Genomic DNA, 23,353 nt, shown 5'->3' on the forward strand with positions numbered 1-23,353 from the left:
TCAAATCATGGATTTAAGGACACTATAAAAATATATTGGGTGAAAATTGAAAAAGCTAATGTCAAATTCCATAGTTGTTGAAGCTTGTGCATGATTTAACTATTTTAACGTGTATCACTCACTATATGAACATGTCTGGTTCTCATCCCAGTGGACCCAGTCCATAGGAACAGCCAACCAGACAAACTGTTCATATCAAATGGCCATACTCTCGTCTTTAACAAAATGCAGGAAGAATATTCTTTCATACCAGCCTTCTCTTTAGGTAAGGTAGCTACATGAAAATATCTGTAAGCTCAATGTTTTTTCTTTTGTGAAACAACTTTGGAACATAAATGAGCATGGAGGCAATCATATATGCATTAATTCAAATACCTGTTGATAAACCAAAACCCCACTCAAAGTTTATTTTGGCTTCAATGAGTTTCTCTGAAGAATTTATATATAAGAGACACTCTGATCAAAATGAATATAAAAAATTTTGAGGTCCTAAAAGTATTACATTGAAAATGTTATAACTGCCATTTAGAGGTGAATATAAAGAAAGCTTTGCAGGTACCCGATGTAAATAGCTATTTCTACCCATGTTTGATTTCTCATAGAAAAGATTTCATAATATACTAGCTAAGCAGATAATAATACAAATGTTATCAAACATCAATGTCTATGATAAGCTTAACATTTCAATCCGTAGTTGCACTTGTTAAAAAGATTGCATGTGATATGCAAATATAGCTTTGGTTTGGTCATGCTAGCCTCAATAATATCATTACAGAATAGTTTTGGGTTTGGTATCATAGAGTCATTCTATGAAGGCAGTATCTAAGTTCCCAAGGATTTTCAAACAAATGATACCTAATCGATTTGACCAACCAAGATCATATAAATACAATATATAAATGCTTACTCGCTAATTTGATCCATTGCAGACAGCATCATTTCATGAAATGATAGAGGCGAAGCAGATATAGCAAAAGCTGAACCATTGCGTTCAAGAACTGATACTGGCACCCAGCATTCATCATTAACAATATCAAGTGTTGTTGCTTTCATCCATGAGCAGAGCCTCAATATGAGCACCTTGGTGACTTCTGTGCGTAATGCAAAGATTGTTTGCACTGCCATTTATAGTAGGATATAGTAAGAAAAAACATTATCAACTCAATCCATTAGCACCCAAACAAACGAATTCTCTTTGCATTAACATTGGACCTCAAAGCCACAAAATCACTCACCTGCAGTAATTGGTGCACAGTCCTTCCCTTCAAAAGCAGTACATGCTTTAGATATTTCTTTAATTGCTTCTCTCATATAAGGGCGAAGAACATTAGATTCCTCAAATTCTTGGAATGTATTTTGTGCCTATAAATAAATAAAAGAGAACATTTATAAAAAATAATAGAAAATGGTTTGAATTTAAAAAACAAAAAAAAACCCATAAATATTTCATCAATATTTAGATGTTGTGAAAGATATAACCTTTAACACAGCACATACTATCTTTTAGTTTAAATGGTCTAAAAATAGTAGCAATTCATGTGTTGCAACTTAAAACAAAAAAAGTAAGCAAATAAATCAAATTGAAGAACTAAACATCACACTAGTTTACCATGTTCATAGAGCTGTGCACAAAGTATTAAACCGTTTCAAGGAAGCAACAGATGAAATAAGCACAGTAATTTGATAAAGATATATAGAAATTCCTGTTTAAATTAAGATAACCATCCCACACTAGATATGACAATTACCAAATGAAAGCACAAAGCTAATAGCATCACTCATGAAAAGACAGCATTGCTGGAATCTCATGCATATCCTTGTGTCCTACATGTCTGTGTAATTAAAGGAAAGATGGCTATTCAAAAATATGTAACTATACAATTCCACACCTGAAGGAGTCTACATTGCAAGTCCAATGATGATCCAAAAAAATAACTCATGACATATGTTGCATTAAATATAAAATAACATACTTCAACTGATATATTGAAGATAAAAGTGTTATCATGTTATCATTCTCCACTTTATGTGGTGTCTCCACCTTTAGTGGTTTTATCACATTATCACATCCGCCTTTCATGGTTGCACTTTTCCACCTTAGGTGGGTGATCCACCTTTAGTGGTCTTATCACATTCACTTTTCCACCTTAGGTGGGATATAAGGTTATCACTAGCCACTCACACAAACTGTTGTCTCAATTTTTGAATTTTCAAAAATAGACAACTCCTACAATTTTTTACTCAAAATTAGTAGTTTTCCATCTCTAAGGCACGTTTTACAAGATTTAAAACTCATTTTTGTTAATGTCAAATCATCAGTGGGTGTGTTTGTCATCGTTGTCCAAGTTTTGGTTGGTTTTTGCTTTCATTTTCCTAGCCTTTTTGTGCAATTTGGGGTTTTGAGTTCCTCTTTGCAAGTAGAAACTTTTTGCTGTCATTGCAACTAGGAAATTTTTGCTGTCACTGCAAGTAGGAACTTTTTGTTGTCATTGCAAGTAGGAACTTTTTGTTGTTGCTGCAAGTAGGATTTTTTTGTTGTCATTGCAAGTAGGAACTTTTTGCTGTCATTGCAAGTGAATGAACCTTACTTGTAATTGTTGTTATAAAGTTTGTTCTACTTGTAATCGGGTTTCTAGGACCCGATTACAAGTATGTTTTATAAAAGCAAAATGAATCGTATATTGCACTTCCAATCGGGGTTTCAAGATCCGATTGCAAGCCAGAATTGTATGAGCTTATTGATGTGCTAATTTGCAATCGGGGTTTTGAAACCCGATCGCAAGTTTGTGCCTACCTTGTAAACTTTCACACTTGCAATCGGGTTTCAAAACCCCGATTGCAAGTTGGTGCCTATCATACAAGAATGCTTACTTGCATTCAGGTCTTGAAGACCTGATTGCAAGTGTAAGTGTCAATGTTTTTCCCAAACTTGTGTTCCACAAATTCCGCATTCCAAGTTTGTTATAACCTACTTGCACTTGCAAATTACCTTCCCAAACCCGATTCCAAGCTAGTAGCTTGTTTTTCTTGACAAATTACATGAGTTTTGTTGTTCTCTATCTAAGATAGGGTTCTAGAAACCCGATTGCAAGGGGTCTCAATGCATGTAAAGATAGTAAGCAAAAGCCAGTGTTGTCATATGTTGATGACAATAGTGATGTAAATTGGAAAAAGTATGCACAAAGAGAACTTCTCCTAAAGAATCAATTTACTCCAAGCAAGAAGATGAGGTTGGAGTTCGCTAGCAAAGGACATAAGAACTATTAATGATGCAAGTTGATGTTCCTGGACAAATACCTTCACCGATCTCAAATACTTCAAGTTCCAGCATCTTGTAGCAGCATGAAGGCCTCTTAGACAGAGGATGATGCAAATAGACTCGTGTCTCAAACACTTAGATTAGTTTCAATTATGCATTTGACAAATTACATGTAAAGTGGAAAGTTGTAATTGCAAGTAGTCACATTACTTGCATTCTTGTAACTTGTAATTGCATGTAAACAAAGTATAAGTTGAAGGACAATAAGACTATAATTTGGAATAAGTCATAGTTAGTTGTGGAATAAGTCTTAGTTAGTTGGACTTCTCCCACTTTTTGCTCTCAGCCCCTCTCCTATATATATTGGAGGGTGCTCTATGTATCATCTACCTTTTTGGCAAGCAAGAAAACTCTATAGAAATTTACAGCGATAAAAACTTTGTGTTTTACACTTGCAAATTCAACTCTCAAGGAATATAAGGAGAACACTTGAGTTTTTAGACTTTGTGTTGATGCTTTGTGTTCATATATTCATCGTGTTCTTATGTCACAATGATATATTTTTCTACATATACTTGAGATTCTAGTGAGGTTGTTGGAAAGAGCTTTAATCTGATTTCTTGCAGACTTTGTGCTGCAAATATTGAGGGTTAACTTAGCATAGTTAAGTGTTCATGATAAGAAAAAGCTACAAGACTTTGTGCTTGTAACTGTTCTTGTTCATTACAGTTTAGATGTGCATTATATTGATAGACTTTGAGTTGTTGTATGTTGTACATTGTTACCATAACAATCATTTTAGAAGGTAGATAGGACAATAGAAGAGTGAAGACTTTGAGCTTTTGTTTCTACATTCTCATCCCGAGGAAGAGACGGAAGACTTTGCGCTTTCATGGAAACTTCGCTTCCTTTTGTATAAGCATCTTTGTAATTGTTGTAATTCCTTAAAAGTTTTTGTATTTGTTATTGTAAGTCAAAGTTCTTTTCTAAAAAAAGAGGAAAGAATATCATCTTTTTGAAAAAGAGAAAAGGATGTTGTCTCACCCAAGTTAAATTAGTGTTTAATTAATTTGTAATAGTTAGAAGAATTAGAAAAGGGGAAGCCTTCCCTTATAATTAGGAGAGTTTTTAACTCACATGTTGTGGCTGAAACCATAATTTTGCATGCCTTCCCAGGTGTACAAAATTTTCAACCAACACAACCCATCCATAGTTTTGAATGCAATTTTCCATTCATGTCCCTTTCTAATCCAAATCTAGTGGTATATGTTAAGTCTAATTAAATTATGTTATCAAGAGGATAGAACAGATGAAAGGTATAGTCTGGGATTTACTTCGAACTGCAGTAGTGTGAATGAAGGAAGCATAGCACTTATTAATTTATGTATTGTCCTCCTCCCCATTGGATGCATGTTATATATCTAAGTGAATGAGAGGGTACGTAGAGAAGAGATATGTCTTCCCACGTGGGAAGACACATCTCTTCCTACGTACCACTCATAATATCACCGCACATTAACAAAACAAATTATTTGCTTGGCTGATCGCGATTTATGATAAATCGTTTGATCTCAGCCCGATGACAAGAAGAGGTGTGACCGGTGGCAAACACCCTAATCTGATATTTATTTATAGTTTATTATTAACATATATACTACTATGTTAACATATAATTAATTCATGTATCGGAAATGGTACGACCGACGTTACAAGAATTAACACTCCCTCTTAACTAGGGAGGACACATTTCATGTTAGAGAAAAATCACAATTCATCCATTGATTGTGAAGGGAAGAGATATCACACCATAGTGAAATCCAGAGATATGGTTCAATAATGAATATCAAGTCTCATGATACTCACCATAACTCATAGTTATCAAGTAAGGTATGTGCATTGGCATCAAGTCACATGATGCCTACCATACTGATAATGATTCATGGCATGTCCACGAATATTATGTCCATAATATTCACCATGAAGATCTCTATGATAATTATGGTTTATTTAATGATACCAACCAACTGATATCTACCATAATGTCTCAGAGATATATACTATCATGACATGTCCACAGATATCAAGTCACATGATATCCATCAAGATAGATAAATTGATAATTGTAAAATCGTCACCTTACAATATCAATTTGCAACAAGTGTTCATTATTGAATAGTCGTCACCCTTCAATAATGTTCACAGGAGGGCCCATGAAGTCATGGAGTCACACACATGACAAATAAAAAAGTTCACACATTAAACATCTTAAATATATTAGTATATCAGAATAAATGAGACTCTATCTCAAAATTAAATAACATTTTCAACCATACCAAGTTTATCTCTAAAGTGTTCAATCTTGATCCTAGAGAGAAGCTTGGTAAGAATGTATGCAATCTAATCACCTGTACTAATATAATTCAGTCGGATCACATTCCTTTCCAACATATCTTGAACATAGTGATAAGGAATCTCAATGTGTTTAGACCTGTCATGAAATACTAGATTCATTGAAAGCTTGATGCAACTCTAATTGTCACAATAGATGATAGTAGGATTTAAAGGCTAACCAAACAGTCCAACAAGCAGTTTCCGGAGCCATATTGCTTCTCTTGCTCCCATGGAGGCCGCAATGTATTCAGCTTCTATAGAACTCTGAGCAACTGAAGATTGTTTTCTACATATCCATGAGATCATTACTGATCCTAAACTGAAGCAACATCTTGATGTGCTTTTCCTGTCAACTATGCTTCCAGCCCAATCAAAATCAGTGAATCCATGTAGGTCAAGGTCTACATGTTTATATTTCACACCAAAACCAATAGTTCCTCGAAGATATCTCAGAATATGTTTTGCAGCAACAAGATGTATTTCCCTAGGTTCACACATGAACTAACTTAGTGTATTAATAGCATAACATATATCAAGTCTTGTGTTTACTAAATACATCAAAGATTCAATAATTTGTCTATAGAGGGTAGGATCTGCAAACTCTGATTCTACAACTGATTCCTTTAACTTGTGCAGATTTGTCTCCATAGGTGTGGTCATGGATCTACAATCCATCATTCCAAATCTCTTGAGTATATCAATGGTGTATTTTCCTTGATTAAGGATTATACCATCTGCCTGCTGCCAAACTTCCAATCCAAGGAAGTAGTGAAGAATTCCTAAATCCTTCATATCAAGCTCAGAGGCTAATTCTTTCTTACATCGAGAAATACGATTATCCTCTCTTGTAGTTAGTAGATCATCAACATAAAGAATAAGAATTAATAATTCACCATTGATTACTTTGTAGTAGAGAACTGGATCTGCTTCATTCTTGGAAAACCCTAATTCCAAGAGATAGTGATCAATTCTTTCATACCATACTCTAGGGGCCTGTTTTAGTCCATATAGGGCTTTCTTTAATCTGCAGACATGTGATTCAGCCTTATGAATCACAAAAACTTCAGGTTGCTCCAAATAAACTTCTTCTTCAATCTTACCATTCAAAAAAGCAGTCTTAACATCCATTTGATGGACTTTCCATCCTTTAGATGCTGCAATAGCCAAAACTGCTCGGACAGAAGTGTATCTGGCAACAGAAGTGAATGTCTCTTCATAGTCAATACCTTCTTTCTGTGAAAAACCTCTGGCAACAAACCTTGCTTTGTGCTTCTCAATACTGCCATCTGCTGCATGTTTGATTTTGAAGAGCCATTTAGAAGATACCACAAATTTGCCTTTAGGCCTAAGCACAATATCCCAAACATCATTTTTCAGAATTGACTGATACTCTTCTGACATAGCATCTTTCCAAACTTGATGCTTGAGAGCATCTCCAACATAGGAAGGTTTTGCATCAATGGCCTCAACCATCAAGGCAGCATAACTAGAAAATAGGTTAGGTCTCTTACTTTCTCTACAAGTCCCCTTTGGAGCAGCATAATTTTCAGCTTCTTGAAGCATCTTTATAGCCCAAAGTGGTCTCTTCCTAGTTTCGGGATAATCTTCTTCTAAAGGTAAGTCTTGAACTTCATGCTCAGTGTTTTCAGTGGTCTTCCTCTGAATCTCAGGGGTGGGATCCTCATCCATGCTTGTAGGAGGATCCTGGTGTTCTAATTCATTAGAGCTTTTGGACCTCCTGAATGCTATGTCTTCTTCAAAGATGACATCTCTGCTTAGTTCAATTTGCCTTTGTCCAGGTATGTATACTCTGTAAGCCTTAGAGGCTTCACAGTACCCAACAAATACTCCTTTCTTTCCAAAAGGTTCTAATTTTGATCTCTTTTCTTTGGGAACATGAATATAGACTAGACACCCAAAGATCCGGAGATGACTTAAGTCAGGTTTGTTACCAGTAAAGGCTTCTTCAGGGGTTTAATTATCAAGAAGAGAATGAAGACATCTATTTTGAATGTACACAGCTGTCCTAGACGCTTCAGCCCAAAATGAGGTTTCTATATTTTGGTCAAACAACATAGCCCTAGCAGCTTCTACTATAGTCCTATTCTTTCTTTCAGCTACCCCATTTTGTTGTGGGTTATAAGGTACAGTTAACTCCCTCTTAATCCCAGCATTTATACAATAATCTTTCAACATATCAGAAGTGTATTCCCCCCCATTGTCTGTTCTTAAGGTTATGATTTTCTTACCTGTCATGTTTTTTGCAAGAGCTTCGAATTCCTTTAAATTCTAAGTTACCGGTTTGGGTTCGGATTCAAGTACGGATTTGGGTACGGATTCGCGGATTCGGCAAATTTTTATTTGTTCTTGGGTACGGGTACGGGTTCGTCCGTACACACACACACACACACACATATATATGTATGTATGTATGTATGTATGTTCAAACATCAAAATTATAAAATATAATTATATAATTTATAAACTATCACTACCATTATTGATTATTACAACGATACAATCCATACAAAAATGAAATATACAATGTAACTGCTGCAATGATATATTACAGCAGTTATAAACATATCAAATATTACAAAGAATAATAAAATACTACATCATTCAACCACGAAAAAAGGATCCTAAGAGCACGATAGAGATGAATAAGAATAGCATTGGGACAGAAGGATGAACATAATAAGGACATAAATAAAAGCAGATCTGCAGTATTCTAGAACAGCTTGGTGCGATAGAACAAGAGAATATATGAGCAGCCTTATGTAGAGGATAAGAACATAATTCAGAGCAGACCGATGAAGCATATTGGAAAGGATCAGAGAGACATGGGTTTACATGTTAAAAAAATATTGAAAAAGGAATGTTTTTATTGGATTTTGTGTTTTTATGACCAGTGGGCCTCGTTTTTGGGAACCCACGGGCCTAGGTTCTCTTGGGTCCGCCTGGGTTCTCCCTAGGTTCCACCCAGGTCCTGCCCAGGTGGATGGGTTCTCTGTGGGTCCTGCCATCCACCTGGGCAGGACCCGGGTGGAACCCAGGGAGAACCCGGGGAGGACCAGGACCAGGCAAGAACCAGGACCCGGACCCAACCTAAAATGCCAAGAACCTTTATCTTAGCTTAAATTTAGAAAGGATTTCTTCAGACTCTTTGTACCACAAAAAATATATCCAGGTCTTCCTAGAATAATCATCTACAAATATTACATAATATAAAAATCCTCCTAAGGAGGGTACAAACATGGGTCCACATAGATCAGAATGAACTAATTCTAATACATTTTTGGATTTACTGTTTGCTAGAATTGAAAGACCCTTTAGTATTCTTTCCCAAGGCACACCCCTTGCATGCTCCTTAAGAACTGTGACTTAGCTTGGGTAAGCCAATCACCATCTTCTCTATTTTAGGTAGGGCATGGAAATGAAGGTGCCCTAATCTTTTGTGCCAAAGTTCATTCGAATCTGGAGTCTCATGAATCAAGGCTTGAGGTGGAGTGTGCAAAGTCTATAGAGGCTCCCTTGTCTTACTCCAATGGTGTGGGCTTTCTTGATGGTGGAGTTCTTTGGCCAAGCAAGTACCTTTCCTTCCATAAAGGTTAATCTGTAACCCTTATCTTCAAGTGCAGAAACTGAGACAAGGTTTCTCTTTATACCAGGTACAAATAGAACTCCAATCAACTGTAGGGATATGCCTGACTTTAAGTTGATATTGCAGGTTCCTATTCCCATAACTAGATGATTTGAGACATCACCAATTGTCACTTCTTCATTTGAATTTTCCACAAGTGTATCTAGGTGCTCACGAAATCCAGTGATGTCTCGAGATGCTCCGCTGTCAATCACCCATGTGTTGGAATTGGAGGCGACTTGACTAGAGAGGGCTGAGTAGAAGACTAGTCTCTCGGAATCACTCCCTTTCTTGACTTCTACCATTGAAGCCTATTGCTTGATTCTGTCTGGACACTTCATTGCATAGTGCCCATATTGGTCACATCTGAAACATTGTACTTCAGAAATGTCTCTCTTCTTCTTTGAAGACCTCTTTCCATTTGAGTCGTTGTCCCTTTTTCTCTTAAAGTTCTTCTTCTTTCCTTTCTTGTGGGAATTTGAGTTTAGAACTTGAATGTCCTCATTGCCATTGTTTTGTTTTATTCCTCTTCTGACAAGCCGAGATTCCTCTTGAATGCAATCGGTTTTCAATCTACCAAACTTAGGAAATTTAGAACGAGCACTGATTCCTTGAATGAACGATTCCCATGAGGTAGGAAGTCCAATTAGGGGCATCATAGCAAGTTCTTTGTTGTCTACTAGATGTCCAATAGTGGATAGTTGATCCCTAAGCTCAATGATCCTCAAGAAATAGGATGTAATTGTCTCTCCTTTATTCATCTTTATATGGTGTAGTTGATTCTTCAAGGTGAGAGCTCTGCTAGTGTTGCTGATTTCATAAATGTCAGCTAGGGCTTTGAACATTTGAAAGGCACTCTCATATTTAGAAATAATTAGCACAATGTGGTCTCTCACTGAATCCACAATTATCTTAAGAGCCTTCTCACTATCCTTGCTCCACTAAATTTTCTCTACATCATCAGAGGGTTCAGGAATTTCACTTTTGACATGGGAGTCAATTTTATTTTCTTTCAAAACAAGCATGATCTTGAATTTCCAAGACACAAAATTTGATGCTCCATCTAGTCGATCTTCAAACCTAACTCCAGTTGCCATTAGGATTATAGGAATGTGATCTACTAAGAGCCGAGTGAATGTCTATATGATCATTACAAAATTTAATTTGATCTTCCTTAACTTAGCTCTAATACCATGTTAAGCTTAATTAAATTCTGTGATCAAGAGGCTAGAACAGATGAAAGGTATAGTTTGGGATTTACTTCGAACTGCAGTAGTGCGAATGAAGGAAACACAACACTTGTTAATTTATGTATTGTCCTCCTCCCCATTGGATGCATGTTATATATCTAAGTGAATGAGAGGGTACGTAGAGAAGAGATATGTCTTCCCATGTGGGAAGACACATCTCTTCCTACGTACCACTCATAATATCACCGCACATTAACAAAACAAATCATTTGCTTGGCTGATCACGATTTATGATAAATCGTTTGATCTCAGCCCGATGACAAGAAGAGGTGTGACCGGTGGCAAACACCCTAATCCGATATTTATTTATAGTTTATTGTTAACGTATATACTACTATGTTAACATATAATTAATTCATGTATCGGAAACGGTATGACCGATGTTACAAGAATTAACAGTATCCACTCTTTAAATTACTCTTTGTGAAGTACTTGGATCCACTGAGGCAATCCATCAACCCATCCATCCAAGGTAATGGAAATCGATGCTTTACTGTATGTTGTTGAAGGCTCATAAATCCAGCACATACACCACTCACCATCCTTTTGGGGTGCCAATACTATTGATATAGCACAAGGACTCGAGCTTTCTCTTATCTAACTCTTATCCAATAGCTCTCGAACTTGCCTTATCGCATCTTCATTCTCTACCAATGTTATTCTGTATACTGCCATGTTTAGTAGGCTTGCTCTTGGGATCAAATCCAAGCAATGTCTAATGCTTCTTTTGAGTGGTAAGCCATCTAGCAACTCTTTGATAGACTTTTTGTAAATTCTTTTAACCATAGATGGAACACTCGTCGAGTTTTTATGACTTCAACTCGCAGTTCTTTAAAAAACTCGGCTAGACTAAAAAAAGAGGCCCAAACATGTCAAAAAATTATCAAATTTTGTTTTTTCAGGTCAGTTTCATTCTCTTCATCAAAATATACACATGAAATATAACATTTAAGTATAAGTGGCATTTCAATATGTCTTTTTCCTTTCTTATACTTTATAACACCCAATGCCTTTATAAAATAAAAGTATTTTTGGCGATGCCCCTTGACCCCAACTTGGGGGCACTGCCCCCAAACCCCCGTCGAAAAATATAGGGGGAAACTACGCTGATGGAAGTAGGGAAAATTTAACCTCCTAGTCTGATTAGTCTCCATATAACAACATAATTAGCATTGAAGAAATCTTGGTATTATACATTTTAGAGTTGAAAGTTTGGAACTATGAGTATGAATGATGAAATTTCAAATATTGCGCGTTTGTAGATCTCCACCAAGATCTAGACCTATCTCTCTACCCCTCTTTTTCTCACCCTCAGACCCCGGCAAGGGGTGCTACTTTCAACCTAATTTTAATTTGCAGATGCTTGGTGGCAAAGTTGGGGTGGAAATACCCCAAATCTCAAAACATTTGCCCTTAGAATCTTATGTCAACCTTGTAGTTCATCCAGTCGTGAGCACAATTAGAGCTTGTTTGAAGCCATCGACATGAAGAAGAGGAGCAAGCTAGCCCAAAAACACCTCAATGACCTTGTCTTTGTGCAATATAATCTTCGATTGCCCGTAAGGATGGTAGAGGAAGTAGCAGGTGGTCTACTTGACTTGGATGATATAGATCCTTACATTGATTGGACATCATAGGAGCAACCTCCATTGTTTTCTGAGGATGAAAACACTAATTTGGAGAGGCAAGCTATCGAGGAGGAGGGGGGTGGATTTGGTTTCACGCTAGATGACATTGAGGAGGAAGAGGATGAGGATGAGGATGAGGAGTCATTGCCAGTGCCACAAGCAAGTGGAGACACAGCTTCATCCAAGATGGAGGATGAGCCAGCCATACCGAGCAAGGAGGCACAGTCACACCCACTGCAAACTTCTAGGACTAGACCCTCTAGTTTTACCTCTCCTCTAGTTTAGCTAGAGCTGGGAAGAGCAAGTTGTAATTGTAATTTGTAATGATGTATTTACTTTTGGTTTTACAAAAACTCTTTACTTTTTTGCTTCCAGCCATCAGCATTCCTCATGAGGATGCGATTTTGTAGACACTTTGCATTTAAATATATCTAGAATCAGCTTGTTTCTTTTGTGTTATCATTTATTGACTCATTGGATGCATCTTCTCATTAAATTTTGCAAAAAGAATGCATTTTTTATTAAAATTAAGCGTGTTTTTACGTTGCCGAGTTTTTCGTCGAGTTTTTCCGAGTTTTTCTTGAGTTTTTGCTGAGTTTTTTTCTCAAGGGCTTGGCGAGTCGAGCCAAGTCGCAAGTAGTCCAACTATGCTTTTAACAATTGCTGCACTTCCAATTGGATTTCATCTTACATGCTTGTTGTTTTAATTTCTGCAAGTTTGAGAATAAATGCAAAACAAATTCCCTCCTCTTTTCTATCATGTAAAAATTGTTTCCCCAAATTAAACATACCTTTGGACTGTTGTCCACTTCTCCTCTATCCTTTAGTGGATTCAATGCAAATTCTCTTCCATTCTTAGTAAGAATGTAGTGTTCTTTTTACCATCATAAATAGCCTTTTTGTCAGACTGCCAACGTTTACCCAACAAGATGTGATTAGCATTCATAGGCATAATATCACATTTTAATTTTTAAAATACACAAGTAAAGGAGGTGATAGGCATAAATTATGTTTGTTGGCAAATCTAATTTAAGGAGGTGGCCACCCTAGAAGCCATTTCCCTAGGAACACATGACCCTATTTAAACCAGCAGTGAGCAGCAAGAAAGTCATTCAATAAATTTTATCTTGATCCCTCATTTGAGCAGCATGTTCACGTAATCCTAGGACCAAAACCATGAGGATTGTTTGAGATACAAGGATGTAAATCCTTGGACATCTCATATGGAGACTGGGGATGAGAAACCTTAGCCTTCCAGTTGGCAGTTCCAGTTAGGAAACTGCACAGAACTTAAAGCATTCAGCATAGTTCCAAATTGATAGTTTCAGTCAGTTCAGTTGGAGGTTTCAGTGAAGTCCAGTTTGAGCAGTCAAGCTTCAGCACTTACCTAGTCCCAGCATAGCAATACGTGTCAACAAAATTTCTTAACTTTAGAACAGCATTTCAGCTCACGGTCAGCTTCAAGAACTTCCAATTCAACTTTGCAGCCCCATTTCAAAACCAAGTTCCAACAATCAGCCTCTTGTAAGACCAACAGAAAACTTGAGTTATGATTGCCCCATTTAATTGTAAGAATTGATTAAGCTATAACTACACACTGTCTCTAGACTCACAGCAAAGTTTCCATGTTGTAAGAGATGTAATATTTCCTAATGAAGTGTCATTTTAGAATTCATTGTGCTGTTTTCAGAATTTGTTTAGGTTTTCTATATTCAATTGCAAATAAAAATATTTTTATAAATTAATTAGTCATGAGAGATCTCGATACAGATCAAGAATAGTATCTTCCACAATTTGCACAACAAAATCAAAGGAAGGATGAGGGAAATAGTATGCAACAATGATAAGATCCTGAGACAAAAGCAGGACCCTCTAAAACTGCAGCCACATATATTTGGAATGTAAATCTAAATCCTACTACTATATCCTGAACCAGAATTTCATAGAGCCAAGCGACCCTACCCAAATCACAAACACCACTGAATCTGAGTCTCACACCAAAAAGTTCAGGCCCAAATAAAACTTGTGATAGAGAGAGACCTCACTTGGGGCTCTTACCGGTTTCAATAAGAAAGATGATCTCTGATCTCTCTGTGAAGCAAAAATGTTCTCAAACATACCTAGAAAAGACCATATAAACCATTACAATTCCAACAAGCACAAAAGACACCATCTCAACCAAGACCCAAGAACATTGTCATGTAGAATGATCTAGTGCATGAACACACCTGAGATAGGGAATAAAAAATAATGCCCTTGCATTCCCTGATAACAAAGTCCACCTGTGCTTTTTAGCAGCAAAAACCAAAGCACAAACGTTCCAAAGCTCCTCCACCTAAACTTGTCCAAAATCTACATCCAGGAAAAAATTTCATGCCTACAATGTTTTCTCCTTGCCCCAACAATCAACGTCAGAAGATTCATGCCTACAATCAATGTTTTATCCTTGCCCCAAGAGAGAGAGAAAGAGAGTTAATGAGAACATATCAAACAACTCCAGCTCATGCCAAACAGCTGATATCACTCCAAAACATCTGCAAACTCCCTAACAGGCTGCCATGACTTCCTCCAATGAATTCAACAAGGGCGGCAAACATTATCCAGGCCTGGTGTGACTTCCTAGGTCTCTCACGCCAACTTAACAAGGCTCTTTTCACCATGAATGACTCCTCTAATACCTGCACCTAACATCTGGGCCTGCAAACAAGTTTTCCCAAGACCCTCCTAATATCCATGGACCCTCCAAAAAATGTCATACAATGTCCCACACCTTAATTTAATTTCCACAACCCATACTCATAAACATTATGGTGTCCATTAGTTCTTTTCCAAATGAAGCGACAAAAATGAAATACTGGAATAACTTCAATCCTTTATTTTTTGCAAATTTATTATTGCCTACAATCTCAATAAATTTGCAAACTATTAACTAGTACACATGGAATCGATATCTCACTACGAATCAAAACTCTCCTACACACTCAGTTCTAATGTGAATTCTATCTTAATCCAACTCTACAATTGGCTAAAGAAGATCTTTCACTTTTGAAACCAATCTTCACCTTAGGGTTTTCATCCTAGGGTGGCTAAATCCGTTCACCTCCACAATGCCAAGAATCCATCAAATGAGTCTCCTCAACCTCCTTTTATAATCCTCAGGTAAAAATTTCCGAAAATTATATTCAAAAATCAATTTATAAATAAAAATTAATTTTGCTCCATATAAGTAACTTTATACTCCAATTAAATAATTAACATAAATTGCCTTCTAATTTTTTCTTTTTCAACAACTAACATTTAATTATTAAAAAAAAATTCACACATCTAGCTGAGGTTACCAAAAATATTAGAATGGACCTAAAATGAACTCCAACCATGCCAAAACATTCTTAAGCACACAAGAATTATAAAAATTGGTGCTTTCCATAAATAGCAAGATTATCCAAAAGTACGGAGAGATCCCAGAATGCCAAAATTGTACCCAAAAAGTACCATGGGACTCACCTTGAATTCCTAAACTCACCACCACTGTTGGAATTCCACTCTGAAAAGTCTGGCACTCTCTAAGAAAGTTGGAGTTCCCAAAGATATTGAAAAGCCTCAAAAAGGGGATATTACATTATGTATGTTGACCATGTTGTTAGACATAATTAACTTATAATATATAATGAAATATTAATATCACCTTATATCCATACTAAAACATTATGTCTAATACAATTATACAGGTTTCAAGGTACAACTTGGAAACAACCCATAGCTCATCCAGAATGTATGCACACAATACAAATGACCCTAAGTTAGGTATTTTGATGTCCTTCAACCGTTTCAGAGACAGCCAAACATTCTCAATGATGATTGAAAAAAAAATCCAAAAAAGGAACATGGGTGGACCTATCAACCATTAAAATAGTATACACGTTCATTTTCAAATCATCTGTAATGTCCCCACTTTAAAATAGAATTTAATAATAAATAATAATAATAAAATTAAAATATTAAATATTAAATTAAATATTAAAGAATATAATTAATATTTAATTGAGCCAATGAATGGTCAAAAGACATAAAATGAAGAATTGTGACTCCCTCAAATATGAGATATAAAAGGGAGAAGAGAACCTTATTTGAGGGGGGATAATTTGGGAATCAGAAGTGCAGATCTGATTGTGAAAGGTTGTGTCCCTTTCAAAGGGCAGAAATAATGAAGAGTTGCACTCTTTCAAAGGATGCTTATGGTGAAAGGGTGTGTCTCTTGCCAAAGGGCATACATGATGAAGAGGTGTGACCTCTCCCTCACATTGAGAGATATAAAGGAAAGGAATCAAAGCATCCAGGACATCACCATCAATCAGATCAGATCAGATCAGAACTGTTATTAAGTTACAGGCAGTAACATCCATGTTCCTGGTGGTCTGCATGGGGATGTGATTAACATGCATGCTTAATATATGAAGCCTGATAATGTTATTATGCACAATTTAATAGTAATATTAATATAGACTGTAATATGTATGACAGTCATACTTAATTTCGTATACATTCATAGTAGAACAAGATATTGACATATTTACAGTCCCAAGCTCTTAACCAGTTCTAATTCCTTTTTCCTGAGGAGTGGTGTGATGCTGTTAGGGTGAGGCGGAGTAAAACCATCTCATGATAGATGAGCCCCAAGGGTGAAAGAACTCATGATCCTGAAATCTGAGCTGTGGGCCCCAAGGGTGAATGGACTGAGGTTCCAGTACTCTGAGCTTAGGGAGATGGTATCATTGTGCCCTAGACAAGCAAGTCTCCCATCCGGGATTAGAAATTAGAAGGGGATTAAGATTAGGCCTGAATAAGGACGATGCCTAACTATACTATGAGCAACCCTAGTCTTAATTCGTAATTACTGTAACATGGTAGGTAGTAATGTATGTTTCCCTTTGGGAATTGACAGCCTATAAATAGGGGACTTTACAATTGGTATTAGAGTAGAATGCACCATTTGTGAAGGGGGTAGAAGAGAAAGGAGAGAAAGCATAAAGGAGCATCAACAAATGGAATCATTTGCAGCAATAGGGGGAAAAAGTGAAAGAGTGTCTGCTGTCAACATTTGTGACTACTCATTGGAGATAAATAAGGTACGATGCCATCAAAATATGAACCCTTTTTGAACCCTTTTAGTCTTTTTTAAGTTTTTTTTTGTTTGATCAAGCTCCTAAGTAGTTTTTTTTTTGTTTTCATTTTTAGTTTGATATTATTTTTATTTTTTTTGTTTTCATTTTTAGTTTGATATTATATTCAATGTGTAAAGTTAGCCTGAGCTTTTGATGTGGATGCTTAACTTCTACTTTGAGTAATATTGCTCAATTGTTGGTATTATTCATAAGTGTGAAAATCTTGAGCACAAGCTTAGAAGATTGCACATGCTTTGCGCAGTTGTCCTAAGTGTGGCGAAACAATGTGTTGTTATTAGTTTCACCTAGTCTTTACCGTCTCCTGAATTCTTAGGAATAGATTCGAATTTCTAAACCTTATCTCCTTTTTAATTTTCTTGAAATCCATGATCCAGAACTCAAACGATAAATCTCCATTGTGAATTGAACACGCCAAGCGTAAGTCCCTTTGTGTATTACCAGCATATCACAACGCCCATTGAGCTTATCCACACGTCAAGACCTAACAAAAGAAACCTTGGAATCGCTATATGATCTTCTCACAATCTTAACATAACCAGTGATTTTTCAAGAGAGGATAAAGTATCCTTGGGTATTTTATTCTAATGTTCGGTATATGATAAAACATACACCAACACGACCTCCATAGAAGGTTTCCCTAGGCCAACCACTAAGAAAGCAATGTGGTAAATTAGTTTCTATACTCCACTAATTGAATCAATAGAAATACATTAACTTCAATCCTATGATAACAGTTATCCCAATGTGCTCCAAGTGCAGGAAAGTACTCGATAACAATTCCCATATTATGTCTACAAACATACCCTTGAACTTTGCAAACTTACAGTATTACTGTCCTAATAGCTCCATGAAGAAGTCACCTTTTTGTGTAGGATCTATAAAGATAGCCGGTTGCCTTTATTCCTTACTTTTTCATTAGCTGCTGTATTTTCTGTCAACTTCCATGTATCTATATCATATATACAGTGAATTACAAATAGCAAGAATGCAGTCCCTGCTTAAACCATTGCCTAGAAATAAATCAAATATACTGCAACAGGAGATTACTATGCCACATTCAGACCTTAAGTTTGTTTTAGCTTACACTCTTCACTAAATTAACCGAACTCCTCCACTTCATGAAAAATATCATGTATTTCACAGTACTGGCAATCGCTCTTAAAGAACATATTGCCAATCGCTCTTTTACCACAAGCAAAAACTTAAAACTCTTTAAAGCACATTTAACAAATGCAATGAAAATAATCTATTAAAATTTATACTAATCTAAAGAATTCATGAAAACATCATCCATTTTATATTAAAATTCCAATCACAAAGACTAATTACCTAATTCTTTGAGAAAATTTAATTAATCACACAAATCATTGAGATTCAAATTGCGGAAACAAACACAAGTACACAAACAATTTACACCTTGAAATCTGCTTTGCATCCCTTCAAAAGATTACAAGGAATCCTTCACAACTGTCAAACTTACAGCTGTGCACAATTTTTTCACTGTACTAAGTTATTAAAATTCCATCTTGCTGCTATCATTATACTATTCAGCTAAAAATCTAATCTTCCAAAAATAGCAATCTTATATTGCAAAAAGTAAGCAAGCTAATCTCATGCAGGAAATGACTTAGAAGATAAGTCTTAATCATTGATGCTTATCTGCGCTTTATTAGACTTAATTAACTAATAAAAGATTTTCACTTTATCACCTAAGTGAATTACAAAATAGAAATAACTCGAACTACTTGCACATTTGCATTGAACTTGTGCAGAAGTTCCAAACTGAACTTAAAAAATCAACATTTTAAGCATTGATCATTCATACCAATCTATCATTCTCTCTAAATATTGCACTAATTAGAAAAAATGTAAGTGCAACATACTGTTACATACCCAGGTATGTAATTTTCTTTATCACAAAACTCCACACAACCACTAGTAGACCTTCTCAGACACCTCCAAGAATTTATTTACAGTACAGTTGATTTGACTTTATTAGAACATGTAAAGTGGATGAATTTATAGAATAAAAACTAGCCAAAGGCCATGTCTTGTGTTTACATATTGTGAATGGGTGTGATTTTTTATTTCAAACCACGACCCAAACAACAATTCATTGCTTCAAGTAAACCAAAAAGAATTTACCAATTTTAGAATGGATTTGCATTGAAAGCCTGTGATGTATACTGTATTCAAAATATTGTGATCTTTTATGTGTGGGGAGTTCATGTATCTAAGGGGCATGTTTCTTCAAAATATTGCCATTACCAAGAAGATAATTAGCAAATGAAAAGATTCCACAGTATAGAGATAAACAGGAACACACCTTGGTATCATAGACAGATATAATGTCATCTACCATTCCAACAACTTCATCCATTGAATGATTTGAATATTTTATTTCACTGGAGTTTTGTTTTCCGGTACTTCCTTTATACTTGCTTGACTCAAGAACACCATTTGTTGAGCCTACTTGAGAAACCTGAAATTAAAAATATAGGTATGCGAGCAGGTTATTCCAAGAACATCAAAGCAAATAGTAAAATATGATATAACTGAATCTATAAGTTAACTACGTTCCTTAAGTAGTAACAAAAGTTTAGTTAATGAAAATATTAAATATAATGCAAGTGCCATGACTCATTACATAAGACTCCCAAGTATGAACACCTAAAGTTTTTTCTTAAAGTATTGAACTTCCTTAAAAAACAGGATAGGCCATTGTTCGACTCCATCACCAATAAATCAAAGAGTTGATGTTTATAGTACCATGCCGCTAACATAAAGTGTTGAGCTTCCTTAGGAAATATAGGCGAGGGAGTTGTTGACTCCCTTGCCAATAAATCTAAGGAATGGTGTTTATAGTACCATACCATCGACAAATTCAAAAGCACTAAATCTGTTTGCTTATTGAACTATTTCAATTTTTGTTAAATATGATAGAGACAAATGAGCATAATGCGATGAGGCAGATATGGAGAAAGGGAACAATAACCAAAAACAGAAATTATTAGTGTCAAACTACTATAGACACAAAAACCGAATCAGACAAACAAAAACTCATTTCCTAAACCCAAGGCACATGTGTGCATATATGGGAATGTCACTTTGGCATCTGCCTGAAACCAAAATAATGCATTTTATAAGAGTAGGCCACCTTTAAATGAATGACACAACTGTTATAAATATCTGTAAATAATAGAACAAATAAAATCAAATGATCAATATTCAGATTAAAGCATTTCCTTCAAGATGTATTTCGTTTAATTTTATAGTTTCTATCTGAGAATCTCTGTTCACAGCACTTGAGAAATTAAGATGAAAGAGTTTCTCTAAACCATGATTAGGTTTAGAGAAAATTAGAATGAAATCGTTTCTCAAACCATGATAAGGTCAGAGAAAAAGCATGATGTAGCGTTAAATAAGAAATCCAATAGGGTGTGCCCTTCATATTACTGATAGATTAATAGATTTTTCCCATCAAGGAATGACATAGAAGAAAACAACTTCAAATCATTGGACTAGGCCTATTAACATTGAATGGTTGTTCTTCGTATACAGAATATAAAGATTAGTGTCACAACATAGTAATAGCTACCTTAGCAAACTTCCCACTGAATATTGAAAGTGCTAATCTCCAAAATGTTGGTACATGGTGGACAATTACAGCAGTAAGTCTGCGAATGAGCCTTCCTCGAAGAGCATCAGCCTCTTCACCTGATGATTCTCTAAGATGTGGCTCTCCTCTCATTTCATTATCCCCCAGAAGAAGGGAGTAATCTACTGAGCTCTGCAGAAGATGCACTCAAAAATAGTCACAAAACATAATAATTATAAAAAACAATAATATTGTCCTTATATTGTGTCAGGAATCCATAAAAAGGTAAATACCAGAGAGCTGAGAAATGAAAAGAGTACAGAAAATATTTTCTAGTTTGCAAACAAACAACATACACTCTTGTTTGATTCTTGCTGAATCTGCTTCCATCTTGCATCCGATTGCATGCGCTCACGAATTTGGGTGTGAAAAGCATCCATTCGAGCCTCGTGGTCAAATGTGCAGGCCTCTAAAAGACCACGAATTCTGCGATTCTGAGCAATGGAAAGAAATACTCAATACAAATACCAAAAAAAGACAAACATGAAATGAGGAATTTGATAACTAATTTACCTTCACTCCTTTTTTGTAATCTTATGCTTTTCATTGCGTATACTCCAAAGTCAAAATATTACACAGTTACTTGCATAATAATGCCTAAGAAGAAAAATAAAAGAATCCAATGCATACTTTAAAATCACTGACCTGAATATTAAGATAATGCCATATTGGATCTGACTTAGGTTCCAACTCCAGCAACAGCCTGATGGTATTCTCAAGCTAAATGGAAAGAGAGATCAGATATTATAAGCAAGCCAATCACAAGAAAACAACAAATGAAATCTTCCATTAAAAATACAGACGGGCATGCCCAAAATTAAAACAATGTTAAAATTCTTTCAATTGCATGATGCTTCAGAACAAAAGGAATTTCCAAATTAGAAAAGCAGTAGATTTCAAAGTAGTTATAACTTATTAGATTATAGCAAGGAGAACTAAAGAAAGGATTCCAACTTTTATCTATCCTCTACTTTTGTGCTTCACACAACCTGAAATAAGAAACATAGAAGAAAAATCCTTGAGTCTTTACCTTATTTAGCAAGCAATAAGCTACATTTCTGTAGTGTCATTGTGAGTTCCTATAACATAAGTGACAAAGAGGAGCTTGGGAATCTAAAATTGGAAACATGGATGTGTAAGGGGAAAAGGAGATCACTCAAAGTACTTCAATAGGGAGTATTGTGAATTGCAATTGTCCTTCCAAGTTGTTGGATAATATTTCCAAGGGTCCATTCAATAAGGCCTATTTACAATAATTTGCTACAAGATTATATTCCAGCAAAGCTCCTAATTAAGTGGGACTCGCTCGTGGAAATACTACTTTTGTAGCCTTGAAATTGTGGCACCATCACAAAAATGAACCCACATCTTTATCACATCAGTAGATTGTAAAATGTGTTCGACTCTCACTTCAACAAAGAGTTATGATAATGAAATTGTATAGTGCTGACGTAACCACATCTACTACTACCTTGACACCACCAATAGACACCTTCTAAATGTACTGCGGATGAGGTTCTCTCCTATGGCAAGGGGATTGCAGATTTATGAACAGCGATCTCTAATAAAAAATCTCATTCACATAAGAAAGTATCTTCTTAAATGATCCTAATACCTCACAAGTAAAAGAAGTTTGACAGGATGTAAGGTGTTAGGTAATTATTTGACAAGGTCTTTAAGCATGCCCACTTTTATACTCTTTTGTGGCTGCTAGCCCTTTTGTTGCTTTCTGTCTCGGGATATTATTACCGATCAAACAATATATATTATGATACAAAAGCAAAGGATACACAAAAGTTCAAGCCCATTTATAATTTATTTGATTTAAATTTTTAATATTAAATATTTATAAAAGATAAGCTATCTATTTTAAGCTGATTAATTTTGAACTTCAAAATTTTTAAATAGAAATTAAAAAACCGTAAAATCTGAAAAAGTAAAAAATAATTTGAACATCCTAGAATCTAAAAACAAAGTAAAAAACAAATATTATGATTCATATATTGATTTTTTATTTTTTAATTAATTATTGAAACCATAGCCAAAAAACAGCTATCAAAATTGACAATTTTGAAATTAAAGTTTTGTTGTGAACTTACATTAATGATTCGTAAATCCACAATTGAAGTGATTCCTCTTCCTCACACTCTCCCTCAACCATTTCCTCTTCCTCCCTCACAATGAAAATTGTACCAAGGTTCCCACTCCTTTCAATTTAGGTTTAGGGTTTCTTTAGTTACAAGTGTTTCCTTTAAAAAATTTAGACTTATTAGGTTTACCACAAGGGGTGCCCTATCATCCTTGGGATGATTGAGGGACACCTTGACAATTCCCTAGTAGC

At 35.6% G+C, this 23,353-nt stretch overlaps 1 protein-coding gene across 1 annotated transcript in view; it reads right to left on the minus strand.

The window, feature by feature from the left end:
* The window catches only part of LOC131050885 (exocyst complex component SEC5B), a 131,344-nt gene that overhangs the window by 64,006 nt on the left and 43,985 nt on the right, over positions 1-23,353 (minus strand). The window contains exons 8-13 of the mRNA XM_057985178.2: positions 21,658-21,732; positions 21,309-21,446; positions 20,953-21,144; positions 19,681-19,836; positions 1,236-1,362; positions 908-1,118 (exon numbers count right to left, since the gene is read on the minus strand). Coding sequence (XP_057841161.2) covers positions 908-1,118; positions 1,236-1,362; positions 19,681-19,836; positions 20,953-21,144; positions 21,309-21,446; positions 21,658-21,732 — 899 coding nt within the window. The remainder of the gene's footprint in view (positions 1-907; positions 1,119-1,235; positions 1,363-19,680; positions 19,837-20,952; positions 21,145-21,308; positions 21,447-21,657; positions 21,733-23,353) is intronic.

The sequence above is a fragment of the Cryptomeria japonica genome, chromosome 11 (genome assembly GCF_030272615.1).
Source record: "Cryptomeria japonica chromosome 11, Sugi_1.0, whole genome shotgun sequence".
Taxonomy (NCBI): domain Eukaryota; kingdom Viridiplantae; phylum Streptophyta; class Pinopsida; order Cupressales; family Cupressaceae; genus Cryptomeria; species Cryptomeria japonica.